Here is a 14,874-nt window from a genome sequence, read left to right on the forward strand (position 1 = left end):
GTAATAATAATTCAATATTCTGATTTAGAGATGTTAGTTGAGGGGTCCATATTGGCCAAAAAACAGGGATTATCTCTTTCGTTGATTTCATACAGCTGAGAGAGTAGAGGCAGGTTATACTGTAGCAGTTTTTAGTAACTCACATGTTTTTCATTGTTTTTGCATCCTTAGTGCTCTTCAAGGAGGTTAACACTTGCAATCCTGCGACTATTACTGGAACACTGTCTCGTATCTCGTTGGATGATGAGGAAGATGAAAAGCTGAACATAAACAGTGAAGGGATGAACTTCACAACCCTTCCTGGAAATATTCCACCAGGAAATGTCTTGGTTCAGTTGCCTCCCATGCACCAGTTGCGCAATATAATGTCTGGTATGAATGAACTGAATGATCAACCAGCCGAAAAAGAAACCAACAATGAATTGAGGGGAACACTGTATCTGTGCACAGAGAATACCTTGAAACCAGTGGATGTGAAATGGAGGCGGGCACAAGAGCAGCCATTAGAAGGTGACTACATGGTACTCCCAAGACGCACAGTCAGCTTAAAGCCTTTCGTCAAAGAGGACAGCAAGTTAAACATCAATGTGGATGACAACAGACACAATATTTGCGGGAACCAACCAGTCGAATCAGAGGTTTATCCCAACTTTGCCTCACTTGATCAAATCAATATTAACTTAAATCAACCTTATGGTACGCTTAATCACCCACGAAATGTACCCATCAAACAGCACCCTTCAGTGAGGCACATTCTAGCATCTGAACTTGCTGACAGGAGCAGGACCATGCCACGCAGCAAACCAAGTACAACAAACTCCACAGGTTCCTTAGAAGTAAGTTGAAGCGATGATATTGAGCTGGTCATATTTGCTGTTGGGATAGTACAGAGGAAAGAAGCGCTGATAGAGGCATCATATCCATCTCACATTGACAGTGAGGCTATAATCACATTTAGACTTAGTTGAGCCCTCCATGATATCAGCCATGCACAAAACATAATTCTTCTGTAATTTTCATATTTAATTGGAGTAAAAGAATGGTATTTGCCAATGCCTTCAGATTCACACATATAGCTCTGAAGGAGTCTGAGGCTGAACTCATCTGTTATAATAGAATCCCTACAGTTGCAGATAGAGCCAATTCTGCCCATCAGGTCTGCTCCGAAAAGCATCCACCCAGACCCCCCCCCCCCCCCTACCTCTGTGCTGTATTTACCGTGACTAATCCACCTAGCCTACACATCCTTGAACATTAGAGGAAGGCAATGGCCTTGTGGTATTATTGTTGGATTAATCCAGAGAACGAAGTAATGTTTTGGAGACCTACGTTCAAATGTCCACATAGCAAATGGTAGAATTTAAATTTAATATATCCTAAAAATCTGGAACTAAGAATCTTATGACCATGAATCATTTGTCAGAAAAACCCATATGGTTCACTTACCTCCTTTAGGGAGGGAAACTGCCATCCTTACCTGGTCCGGCCTACATGTGACTGTAGACCTGCAGTAATGTGGTTGAGTCTTAACTGCCCTCTGGGCAATTAGGGATGGGCATTAAATGCTGGCCTAGCCAGTGATGCCCTCATCGCATGAATGAATTTTTAAAAAGTGGTCTGAGGCAATGCAGCATAGTCAATACACCTAAACTGCACATCTTTGGACTGTGGGGGGAAACTGGAACACCTGATGGTCACAGTTACCCAAGGATGGAATTTAACCCAGGTCCCTGGCACTGTGAGGCAGCAGTGTTAACCACTGTCTCACCTTGCCATACTTAATGATGTTTCTCCATTCATTCAATCAGTTTTCTGTCATTAATGAGGGGACAACCAATGTGTGCCAAACCTTTTAAGACACTCCTTCGCTCAGGAACCAGGTAATCTCCTGCCTACGCCCTATATAAAACCCAGAATGAAATTTGCTTTTAAGTTCTTTGCCCCTCAGTCATGTCCAGCAACTCCCTAATTTTGGATGAGATTAGATTAGATTCCCTACAGCATGGAAACAGGCCCTTTGGCCCAACTAGTCCACACCAACCCTCTGAAGAGTAATTCACCCAGACTCAATTGCCTACATTTACCCGTGGCTAATGCACCAAACACTATAGGCAATTTAGCTTGGCCAATTCACCTGACCTGCACATCTTTTGGAATGTGGGAGGAAACCGGAGCACCCGGAGGAAACCCAAGCAGACACAGAGAGAATGTGCAAACTCCACACAGACAGTCACCTGAGGCCTGAATCCAACCCAGGTCCCTTAACGCTGTGAGGCAGCAGTGGTAACCATTGAGCCACCGTGCCGCCCAAATGTTTCTTTGAAAACTCTTACTACCTTTCCTACTATCGAGCTTTCATTTACTGACTCCTAATTTGCTGCTTTAACTTTACATTTTTAGACTGCAAGAAACCAATCTGCACTCCGATGTGTTTGCATTTTTTAAATCAATTCCCATATTCAGGTTTTCTTCTTTATTGTGGCTCCTGACTTGTAATATCTCCATTTTAAAATCCTTATTCTTGTTCATTCCATTCCCTCAGCCCTCCCTATCTCTGTAATGTGCTGCAGTCCTAAAACCTGCTGTGATCTCTACATACTTTCAATTCTAGCCTCATGGCAAGTCCAGTTTGTTTGTATGGGCTAGGCTGTACAGGAACATGCTGTTGTTTCAAACTGACCTTTAAATATGTTCACTCTTCACCGATCAAACATTCTGGACAGCCGAAGTAAGGTGAAGCTCAGCCTTCACTGTTGTGGGAGGAAGACGTGACCAGCCAATCTGATTCACCAACAGCTCTAACAGTTCCGCAGCACCAGAACTCATTAGTAGTTATAACTGGGATTGCAAATAGACCCACAGAGATTGGGAATAGACCCATTTAATCCTGGGCTTTTGGGTTTGGGAAGAATTGGGCACTTCAGGGAACGGTAGGAGGGGCGTGCTTTGAAGACCAGGCAGGGAGGCACAAAATATGGGACTCACAAGGTATTCCCCCAAATAATACACCCCTCTCTTTCCAGCCTTTTCGCCGAATGTCTTTAAAAAATCAGCATTCCCATTCTCAACTGCCTCCATTGTCCAGAGTATTATGACACTAAAGGTAGATTAAGGGCCATAATTGACCTGTTAAGGCCTTCAGTTGATGTGTGAGCAGGTGAACTACTGTACAGGTTGTACACCTTAATCCCTCTTGAATTATAGGGACCAGGTCAGGAAATCATGGGTAGACTGTAGGTTAGAGCTGAAAATGTGTTGCTGGAAAAGCGCAGCAGGTCAGGCAGCATCCAAGGAACAGGAGAATCGACGTTTCGGGCATAAGCCCTTCTTCAGGAATCGTTAGCCATCTGACAGAAACATACCCAGAAGATTAGATTAGATTACTTACAGTGTGGATACAGGCCCTCCAGCCCAACAAGTCCACACCGACCCGCCGAAGCGCAACCCAACCAAACCCATTCCCCTACATTTACTCCTTCACCTAACACTACGGACAATTTAGCATGGCCAATTCACCTAACCTGCACATTTTTGGACTGTGGGAGGAAACCGGAGCACCCGGAGGAAACCCACACAGACACGGGGAGAATGTGCAAACTTCACACAGTCAGTCGTCTGAGGCGGGAATTGAACCCAGGTCTCTGGCGCTGTGAGGCAGCAGTGCTAACTGCTGTGCCACCGTGCCGCCCACTTACTTAATCCAGCACCATGTCTCCCAAGTCCTTAAACTCTGGAATCCCTTCTGAAAACGTCTCCATCTTTCATGTTTCTTTCCTCTTCCAAACTGTTCCTTAAGACCTACGTCAGAATGTACTTTGATCATCAATCCTAATTTTTCTTTGTGTATCATGACCCTTCCTTGAAGTGCCTCAGGGTTTTTTTCTACATTACAGGAGTTAAATAAATGCACGTTGATCTGAAATACTCCATTCTGCTACAGTTTCTCTCTTGTGCTTTTGCAACTCTGAGATCTAATTCAGAATGACATAAATGTGTCCAATTAATTTGAGTGCATGACCTTTCGTCCTTGATGGTCAGTATCACTATTTTACTAGAATTCCATTACTTTTGCACATCTCCTAACTTATACGAAACACAAGTATTTTCTATATTTTAAGATGTGACCCGAGCCAGATAGGCAATTTTTGTTGGAAAATTAAGCTTAAATCTTTAGAGATTGAGATGCCGTGCTCATCTTGAGGCAAAGTGGCTGCCTGAATTGCTGCTGACATAGTTTTCTAGTTTACCCGAAATAGTCCCAGTTAGGCTGCTGGTGATTCAGGATAACTGTGAGGCTCTACCTCAATCGATTGTGCTCCATAACTCCATCAGAAAATTTTCCCCACCTCTCTTGACACAGTTTTTCTGACTTTGAACTTTAGATTTTCCCTCGATTTTGAGTGACATTGTAATCAGTTTAGATGACCCTGCTTTAGGCTCCAGGTTGAGTTAATTTTGGAGTGACTTTTCAGATAAAAGCAGATTATTGGTTGTTTACAGTGTGAGTTATGTACTGGAGCTCCATTGGATTGAGAAATATTTTGGAGGATGCTGTGGATGGTATCAACATCAACTTTCACAAGGTCCCACTTGGCAAACTGGTCAGAAAAGTGAAAAGGGATACAGGAGGACGTCGCAAATCAGATCCATTGCAGGAAACAAAGGTTATTGGGTTGATGGAAATTTTTGCAAAGGAAAATGTTTTGACAGGTGCATTCTACTGAGCTCATTGTTGGTGCCCTTTATATTTGTGTACACTAATAGTTTGGACTTAAATGTGGGAGGCATGATTGGAAAATGTGCAGATGTCACAAAAATTGGCCATGTAGTTGATAGTGAAAATGATAGCTTTCAACTTCACAATGACAAAATGGCTTGATTGAACAGGTGGAAAAGTGGCAAATGTAATTCAGTCTGGAGAAACATGAGGTAATACATTTAGAGAAGGCAGGCAAACCTAGGGAGTACATACTAAATGGAAGGATATTGAGAGAAATAAAGGGAGTGAGAGATCTCAGAGTGCATGTCCACAGGTATCGTGAGGTGGCAAGACATTTGGTTATGTTTGTAAAGAAAGCATATTAAATGCTTTTCTTTATTGGACCGGGTGTAGAATACAAAAACAGGACTGCAGTGTTCGAACTATATAAAATGCTGATTAGACTGCAGCTAGTATTTTGTGTACAGCTCTGATCACAACTTTAGAAAGGACATATTTACTCTGGATAGAGTACAGAAGAGATTTTTAAGAATGTTGTTAGGGCTCAATCATTGTAGCTATGAAGGAAACCTGGATAGACTAGGCCTGTTTTATTTAGAACAGAGGAGGCTGAGCGTTGACATAATGGAGATTACGAAAGTTTCAGTGGCAGCGATAGAAAAGACCCATTTTCTCTATCTGAAAGATCAGTTACCAGGTGATACTGATTTAAGATAACTGGTAGAAGGATCAGAGGGTACTTTTCACCCAGAGAGTGGTGGGTGTCTATAATTCACCACAAGGATTGATGGTTAAGACATAAATCTTCAATTCATTTAAAACGTATCCAAGTCTGCACATGAAGGGCTGTAATCTTCAAGGCTGTGGACTAGGTGCATGACGGTGGTAATAAAGTGAGTAACTAGTTCATTTTCTTCTTTTTCTCCATTAGTGCAGCTGCAATGGTCAAATGGCCTCTTTCTGTGCCACAACTTTGCTATGGTTCTATGGTAGACAATCTTCTAGGGAAACCCAGCTGGACTGGATCCTGTCTCTGCACAGTTGGAGAACATACTCTTGCTTTGATATTCCGAAGTTCAGGTTGGCCACCCTCCCCTACAGTTCTACCAAACACATGACACCATCCCTGGGATTTTAGATGAAGATTGTAATCACATGATAGGATGGATGGAAGTTCTAATTCAGAGCGCCTATGATGCTCGAATAACTTCACATGAGAGTTTGTGTCCAATGAGTTTGAGTAGGAGATGATGGAATAAACTTTTTAGAATAATGTGCTGAGATCTGTTAACTGGCTCATTATCCAAGGAATTATTTTGTATATAATTCATTTAAATTGAGAGTAAAGCCATTGGAAGAATTGAATTTTGCACCCTGTACTGATTTTTGTTCTTGTCAGACTCATTAAATTTAGCCATGCAGAAAATTTTACATGAAAAGATAAAGTTTATTTTCTTTATAATAATCGTCCTTTCTGCTGCAAATATTAAAATTCAAACTTTAATGAAAATAGGCAGCTACTATACACCCACCTCTTTTCCACTTTTTGTAATACTGTTGAATCATTGTTTTGTGTTACATCAAAACTGAATTTGCATCTTGTTGTAGTGAAGGATTATGACCTTCTCCCAAACTTTATTGTTCCTATTCTCAACTTCAGCAGTTCACATATATCTTGGCCGTTTCTTTTGCTTTTGAGATTTGGGTAACAATGATAAAGTCCGATGTGTTATCCATTGACAGTGACTCTAAGAAGATGTTAATGGCCATTATCATTGAACTACTGCAATTCTAAAGGTGATGTTTAATTCCTCATTAAAATTCCTCAATCATCTCAACTTTCAGTATTTCTTCGCCACTGGTTCCACAGCCCTATGAATCTAAACCCTCCTTTAACTCCTGCCTCGATTGGACCCCGTTTTTTGCTTCACAGTAGATGGCAGCACTTTCAGCTGACTGGGTCCTAAATCAAGAATTCTCTTTTCAAACTTCTTTGTTTCTGCAGCTGTCTTCCTGTACAATACACATCGTTTTGTCACCTTTCCTAGTTATCTTTTTTTCTCAGATTACACTCCTGTAAAGTCATTTTGGAGGCTTTGTTAAATGCAAGTTGTTATTATCAGAGAACATTCTAGACAATTGACCCCTCTATGTAATTAAGAAGCTGTCCAGAGACATGAACATTGTCATGTAATGTCAATTTATGCAGATCAGTGAAAGCTCAAATTTAATTGCTGATGCATGCTGAAATAGCTGATCTTGATATCAGTGAAGATTCTGCAATTAGCCTCAGTGTTAGTGATGTGAAGTGGGAACAAAATTAGTCATGGTTGGCAGTTTTGCTCATTATTCAAAGATCCAGACTGGAAAATTAACTTAGGTCAATGCCTGTTATCAGGCTCTCTTGTAATATCTGTCACTGTCATAGACTCATAGAGATGTACGGCATGGAAACACACCCTTCGGTCCAACCCGTCCATGCCGACCAGATATCCCAACCCAATCTAGTCCCACCTGCCAGCACCCGGCCCATATCCCTCCAAACCCTTCCTATTCATAAACACATTGAAATGCCTCTTAAATGTTACAATTGTACCAGCCTCCACCACATCCTTTGGCAGCTCATTCCATACACGTACCACCCTCTGCGTGAAAAAGTTGCCCCTTAGGTCTCTTTTATATCTTCCCCCCTCTCACAGTAAACCTATGCCCTCTAGTTCTGGACTTCCCGACCCCAGGGAAAAGACTTTGTCTATTTATCCTATCCATGCCCCTCATAATTTTGTAAACCTCTATAAGGTCACCCCTCAGCCTCCGACACTCCAGGGAAAACAGCCCCAGCCTGTTCAGCCTCTCCCTGTAGCTCAGATCCTCAAACCCTGGCAACGTCCTTGTAAATCTTTTCTGAACCCTTTCAAGTTTCACAACATTTTTGTGATAGGAAGGAGACCAGAATTGCATGCAATATTCCATCAGTGGCCTGACCAATGCCCTGTACAGCCGCAACATGACCTCCCAACTCCTGTACTCAGTACTCTGACCAATAAAGGAAAGCATACCAAACACCTTCTTCACTATCCTATCTACCTGCGACTCCACTTTCAAGGAGCTATGAACCTGCACTCCAAGATCTCTTTGTTTAGCAACACTCCCTAGGACCTTATAAGTCCTGCTAAGATTTGCTCTCCCAAAATGCAGCACCTCGCATTTATCTGAATTAAATTCCATCTGCTACTTCTCAGCCTATTGGCCCATCTGGTCCAGATCCTGTTGTAAGCATCGCTGTACAAACTTTCAGCACACATAGCAATGCAAATGGAAAATGGCTCCATAATGTGGAACTCGTAATCTGCTTGGAACAATGTTGCATCACCAATCAACAGGGAAAAAATAATCAAACAATGTTTTACTGTTCTTTCCTGAGTCTGTCACTTACCTTTGCACTAGAAAATTTTAAGGTTGCCCCAGAGACAGTAGTGGAAGAAGTAGTCATGTTAATTCTCTTTAGCAGTGATTGTTCTGCTTATTGTTGTTTTAATCTTTTATATCCAGCATTTCCACTAGATAGTTCATCCTTCATTCCTCCTTCATCACCTGCTCCATATTTTCCATCCATCTCCTCTTAGAAAACTGGTCTCCACTTGATGTGTGAGATTTTCTTTGTCCATTTTAAGTGTGAGATTTTGAACTTCAATACGAAGTTAGTAATTGTATCTGAACAGTGATTGTTTAATTCAATACTTCATGTTGGAAAGGTAGAGGAGTGTGTGATTTAGGTAAAAACAAGGACTGCAGATGCTGGAAACCGGATTCGAGATTAGAGTGGTGCTGGAAAAGCACAGCAGTTCAGGCAGCATCCGAGGAGTAGGAAAATCAATGTTTCGGACAAAAACCCTTCATCAGGAATAGAGCCCTCTATTCCTGATGAAGGGCTTTTGCCCAAAACGTCAATTTTTTTACTCCTCAGATGCTGCCTGACCTGCTGTGCTTTTCCAGCACCATTCTAATCTAGAATCCGGTTTCCAGCATCTGCAGTCCTTGTTTTTACCTAAATCACACACTCCTCTACTTATTCATAGAATCCCTACTGTGTGGAAAGATGCCAATTGGCCCATCAAGTCCATGCTGACCATCTGAACAGCATCCCACCCTGAAACCCCTACCCCATCCTCATAACTCTACATTTCCCATGGCTAATTCATCGAGCCTACAAATCCTGGAAACAATGGGCAATTTAGCACGGTCAAGCCACCTGCTCATCTTTGGTCTGTGGGAGGAAACCAGAGCACCTAGACATGGGAAGAGCATGCAAACTCCACACAAACACTCACCTGAGGCTGGAATTGAACCTGGACCCCTGAAGCTGTGAGGCAGCAGTGTTAACCACTGTGCCACTGTCATCTCAAGGGCTTATATTTCTTTATAACTGAGTGCTGTAGTGGTTATTGAGCCAATGGGGTTTTGCAGGCTTTGATTCAAGTTCACATGAGATTGTAAAATACTATAACTCTGGTAAGTTGAAGTATCATCCTCTGTCATTTGATCCTGGAACTTGAGATCTGGAGTGAACTCCAAACTGCCTTGATTCTGTAACCTTTATTAACCTTACCTTACAAAAATATTAGGTTTCTAGAATAATCTAGCACAGAAGGATTCAATTCTTTGTACCTGTGTACACTATGACAATCTCTACTTTGAAGTTTTTAAATAATCCTAGCCTCAACAGTTTTTGCAGGAGGAAGTTCAGATGTATAGAGTCATAAGATTATACAGCACCAGAACATATCCTTCAGTCCTACGTATCCATGCCAACCAACAATCCCAATCTGACCTAGTCCCATTTGCCAGCATTTAGCCCATATCCCCCGATACCATTCCTATTCATGTACCCATACAGATGCCTTTTAAATGTTGTAATTGTACCAGTCTCCACCACCTTCTCTGGCAGCTCATTCCGCACACACACCACCCTTTGCATGAAAAGGTTGCTCCTCAGGTGCCTTTTAAATCTTGACACTCTCATCTTAAATCTATGCCCTCTAGTTTGAGTCTCCCCTACCCAGGGAGAAAGACGTTGGCTATTCACCTTATCCATGCCTGCCATAATTTTAAAAACCTCTATAAGGTTATCCCTCAGCCTTTGATGCTGCAGTGAAAAAGGTCTCAGCTTGTCCCTATAGCTCAAACCCTCCATCCTTGTAAATCTTTTCGGAACCCTTTCAAGTTTAAAAACATCTTTCCTATAGCACGGAGATCAGAATTGAATCAACTTTTTCCTAACATCATCTGTGAAGGGCATGGCACTTATTTTATGGGTATGCTATAGGAAAGATGTTGTTAAACTTGAAAGGGTTCAGAAAAGATTTATAAGGATATTGTTTTCTTTAACTTATCAATCCATCTACCAAATTAAACACTGTGATTTGTCCATTCCTTAACCTTCAATATTCAAGAAAATACATGTATCGTCCATGTAACCATGGAGTGAGTCTCTTACAACCTTTGTAATATGTTCTGTTTGAACAAAGTTACTTCAGATTGGCTGTCACCAGAACTTTATACAGCTCTGACGTAGTTTCCACCTCTTTATATTCTAGCCCTTTTCAGACAGTTTCTGCTATGCTGTAAGTAATACAGTTCAGAACACCACCAGGTTTTATCATGGAGGCATTGATGAAGTGATGTTTCTGACAGACTAGTGAACTCATTGTGGTGAACTGAGCCACATTCATTAGGAGGCTGGGGTCCAAATGCTTTTGCAAACAAATCCTGTGAGGGTGGCCCTTTCATGAAGTTGTGTGACAAGGAGAATGAAGGCAACATGTCAATACTTTAAAATCTGAAGGTGCGCATTAGTGTTCCAAAATAAGGCAATTGGCTACATAATCAGCTTCTTGTCTGACCTGAACTATCAGGAGCAGGTGATGAAGTGCTTCCATGAGTTGCATTTATTCACGTCTCAGATATCAGAGCTTGTCCTTCTGCTGCCATGGATTTGATGTGTTGCACAAGGAAACCTAATAAAAAAGGAGGGGAATGGCATTAATAAACTCAATAAATTCCTTCCCAAAAACTTCCATGTTAACTAATTACATCTGTTTGTTATTTTCACAGAGGAAAAGATTGAGGTACTCCGATCTTGATTTTGAGGTACGAATCATCATATATTTTCTGTAATTAGTAAAGTAACTTGTTCCTGCTCTTTTGGCAATAATAGCATGAGTTATTCTGAAACTGTACAGAATAAGGAACTCTAATTTAGTATCATGTATGATCATATCGAGACTCACAGATGATCTCATGAAGCAGCAGGGATAGTTCGGTGTTATGAACCTCTGTTCGAGTTACATTACTTAATAGCAGTTTTTAGCTCAAGCTAACTGTGATTTTATGTCCTACAGTGTACAGACAAGATACAACACACTGTTCATGAAATAGATCAAAAGAATAAATTCTGCATTTCAACCTTGTTGGAATTTTTGCAAAGGTACCAGAATAGACAAGGATAATGTAAAAGTTATGATATATTTCTTAGATAAGAAAAAGCCTGAGGGGTTACCTATTGAGAGCTTTAGAATTCTGATGTCTTTTGATGGGGTAGATGTGACTCACAGACATTTACAACAGGGAATAAGGTCACTGTGATTACAACAGTCAATGATCTGACTACACTAATGCCATTTTTCAGCTCTTGGCCCATGGTCCTGGAGGCTTATTAATTATCTAAATATTTTAAATGTTACGAGAGCATCTGATTCATCATTCAGCAAACCAAATAGAATTCTTTGAAGAGGTGACAAAGTTGATTGTGGGAAGAGATGTAGATGTCATATACATGGACTTTAGTAAGGTATTTGATAAGATTCCCCATGGTAGGCTGATGAAGAAGGTGAATTTGCATGGGGTCCAGGGTGTTATAGCTAGATGGATCGAGAACTGGTTGCGCAACAAGAGAGAGAATACTGGTGGAAGGGAGCTTCTCAAACTGGAGACCTGTGACCAGTGGTGTTTCACAGGGATCCATGCTGGACCACAATTGCTTGTGATATACATAAATGATTTGGAGGAAGCTGTAGGTTGGCTCATTAGCAAGTTTGGAGGTGACACTAAGATTGGTGGAGTAGCAGATAATGAAGGGGACTGTCAGAGAATACAACAGAATATAGATAGATTAGAGAGTTGAGCAGAGCAATGGCAGATGGAGTTCAATCCGGACAAATGCGAGGTGATGCATTTTGGAAGATTCAATTCAAGAACGAACTATACAGTAAATGGAAAAGTCTTGGGGAAAATTGATGTCCAGAGAGATCTGGGTGTTCAGGTCCATTGTTCCCTGAAGGATGCAATGCAGATTGGTAGAGTGGTCAAGAAGGCATATGGCATTGGACGGGGTATTGAGTACAAGATTTGGCAGGTCATGTTACAGTTGTAAAAGACTTTGGTTTGGCCAAATTTGGAATACTGCATACAGTTCTGGTCACCACTTTACCAAAAGGATATGGATGCTTTGGAGACGGTGCAGAGGAGGTTCACCAAGATGTTGCCTGGTATGGAGGGTACTAGCGATGAGGAGAGGTTGAATAGATTAGGGTTATTTTCATTGGAAAGGAGAAAGTTGAGGGAGGACCTGATTGAGGCCTACAAAATCATGGGAGGTGTAGACAGGGTGGACAGCAACAAACTTTTTCCCAGAGTGGAGGACTCAAATATTAGTGGTCATGAGTTCAAGGTGAGAGGGGAAAAGTTTAGGGGAGATACGCATGGAAAGTTCTTCATGCAGAAGGTGGTGGGTGCCTGGAACGCGTTGCCAGTGGAGGTGGTAGAGGCAGGAACTATAGCGTCATTTATGATGTATCTAGACAGATACATGAATGGGCAGGGAGCAGAGGGATACCACTTCTTAGAAAATAGACTTAGATAGAGGATCTGGATCGATGCAGGCTCAGAGGGCCGAAGGGCCTGTTCCTGAGCTGTAATTGTCTTTGTTCTTTCTTCAGCCATCGTTTCAAGTAATAAGTTTCAGACCCTCTCAGTGAAAAATCCCACCTCAAATCCTCCCTCAGTTTCTACTAGTTATGTTAAATCTATGCCCCCTGTTATGAGCCTTTCATTGATGGATAAAGCACTTTCCTATCCATCCAATGTATTGCCCTCATTATCTCACACTCCTCTATCATGCCCTCTCTCCACCTTCAAATAAAATAAAAGCAAAATACTGCGGATGCTGGAATCTAAAATATAAACAGAATGTCCTGTCGAAGTTCAGTAGATCTGACAGCATCTAGGAAAGTTCTGAAGAAGAGTTATTCTGGATTTGAAACATGACTCTGTTTTTCTCTCTCCACAGCAGCTACCAGTTCTGCTGAGTTTCCCCAGTAGTTTGTCTTCTATCCTCTCTCAACCACAAGAAAAACAATCCTAGCCTTCCAACATTTCCTCACACCTCTGGCCCAGGCAGCATTCTGGTCCTTCTTCACCCCTCCAGTGCAACCATATTGTTCCTATAATGTGGTGCCCAGAACTGCATGTGGTATTCCAATAATGCCTAACAAATCATTTTTACAGTTCTAGGATAATCTCCATTCTCTTTGATTCTATGCCTCAGCTAAGAAAGTCAAGTATTCCATAAGCCGCCTTATCCACCTTATTCATTTGTTCTGCAAACATCAGGAATCTGCAGATATGCAGACCAAGGGCACTCTAATCTACAGTACTTTGCATAGTCCTACTAATCATAATCCCTTGCCTTGTTAGCCCTCTACAGATGCATTGCATCACCCTTTTCCAGGTTAAATTCCATTTGTCAACTGTTTCTTCCGAGCTGCTCATTCTGTTGGCATCCTTCTGCAGTTCATAGCTATCCTCCGCAATACTTACTGTTCTAGCAATGTTTATGTCATCCACGAGCATCTTGATCATGCCCCCTATATTTAAGTCTAAATCAGTGATTAAGGGACCCAACACCAAGCCCAATGGAGCCCCAATGGAAATAGATTTCCAGTAACAGAAACATCCCTCTCTCATGACCCTCTGTATTCTGCACCTCAACCAATTTTGGATCCAATGTGCTGCTTTGCCTTGGATCCTGCGGGCTCTTACTTTCACAGCTATGACAAACATTATTTAAGCCTTCCAAAATGCACTTAGGCCACATTAAATTTTGTAAGGGTGATCTAGACCCGAAACATTAGCTTGCTGTGGATGTAGATTTGTTCGCTGAGCTAGAAGGTTCATTTTCAGACGGTTCATCACCATAATAGATAACATCTTCAGTGAGCCTCTGGGTGAAACACTGGTGGTGTAGCCCACTTTCTATTTATATGTTTGGGTTTCCTTGGGTTGATGATGTCATTTCCTGTTCCTTTTCTCAGGAGGTGGTAAATGGAATCCAAGTCAATGTCTTTGTTGATAGAATTCTATTTGGAATGCTTTTAGGAATTCTTGTGCATGTCTCTGTTTGGCTTGTCCTAGGATGGATGTGTTATCCCAGTCGAAGTCGTGTCCTTCCTCATCCGTATGTAAGGATACTAGTGAGAGAGGGTCATGTCTTTTTGTGGCTAGTTGATGTTCATGTATCCTGGTGGCTAGTTTTCTGCTTGTTTGTCCAATGTAGTGTTTGTTACAATCCTTGCAAGGTAAATTACATTAGTTTTGCTTGTTGTCTGCATAGGGTCTTTGAAGTTCATTAGCTGCTGTTTTAGTGTATTGGTGGGTTTGTGGGCTACCCACGGGGTCTAAGTAGTCTGGCAACTCTGCCAACCGTCCAACCCAAACTTTGGGTCCGCTACGGGAATGACACCTTTGTCAAGACTAAACGAAACAAATTGGAGGAACCCTTCAAGATCATCAATGATATCCTTCCTGGCATAAAATTCACTGAAGAGGAGGAAAACAACCATGAACTGCCATTCCTAGATGTCGCAGTAGAGCGAACAGTCAATGGGGACATTCAAACCAGCGTCTACACGAAAACAACCCATACGGACCAGATATTAAACTACAGAAGCAATCATCCCAACATCCACAAACGAAGCTGCATTTGAACATTTTAATTAGCCACCACACAGCAGCACAGAGGAAAATCATCTATATAGTGTATTCAAAAAGAACGGGTATCCAATGAATACAGTCCACTGATTTCTCAGCATCAAACC

At 41.6% G+C, this 14,874-nt stretch overlaps 1 protein-coding gene across 7 annotated transcripts in view; it reads left to right on the forward strand.

Annotated features, from left to right (window-relative positions):
• Positions 1-14,874, forward strand: part of LOC122563754 (adhesion G protein-coupled receptor B2-like) — a 776,300-nt gene that overhangs the window by 725,453 nt on the left and 35,973 nt on the right. For all 7 annotated transcript variants that reach the window (XM_043717945.1, XM_043717942.1, XM_043717944.1 and 4 more), the window contains 2 exons: positions 172-836; positions 10,835-10,870. In XM_043717945.1, the coding sequence (XP_043573880.1) occupies positions 172-836; positions 10,835-10,870 (701 nt within the window). The remainder of the gene's footprint in view (positions 1-171; positions 837-10,834; positions 10,871-14,874) is intronic.

This window comes from Chiloscyllium plagiosum, chromosome 27, assembly GCF_004010195.1.
Source record: "Chiloscyllium plagiosum isolate BGI_BamShark_2017 chromosome 27, ASM401019v2, whole genome shotgun sequence".
NCBI classification, from domain to species: Eukaryota; Metazoa; Chordata; class Chondrichthyes; order Orectolobiformes; family Hemiscylliidae; genus Chiloscyllium; species Chiloscyllium plagiosum.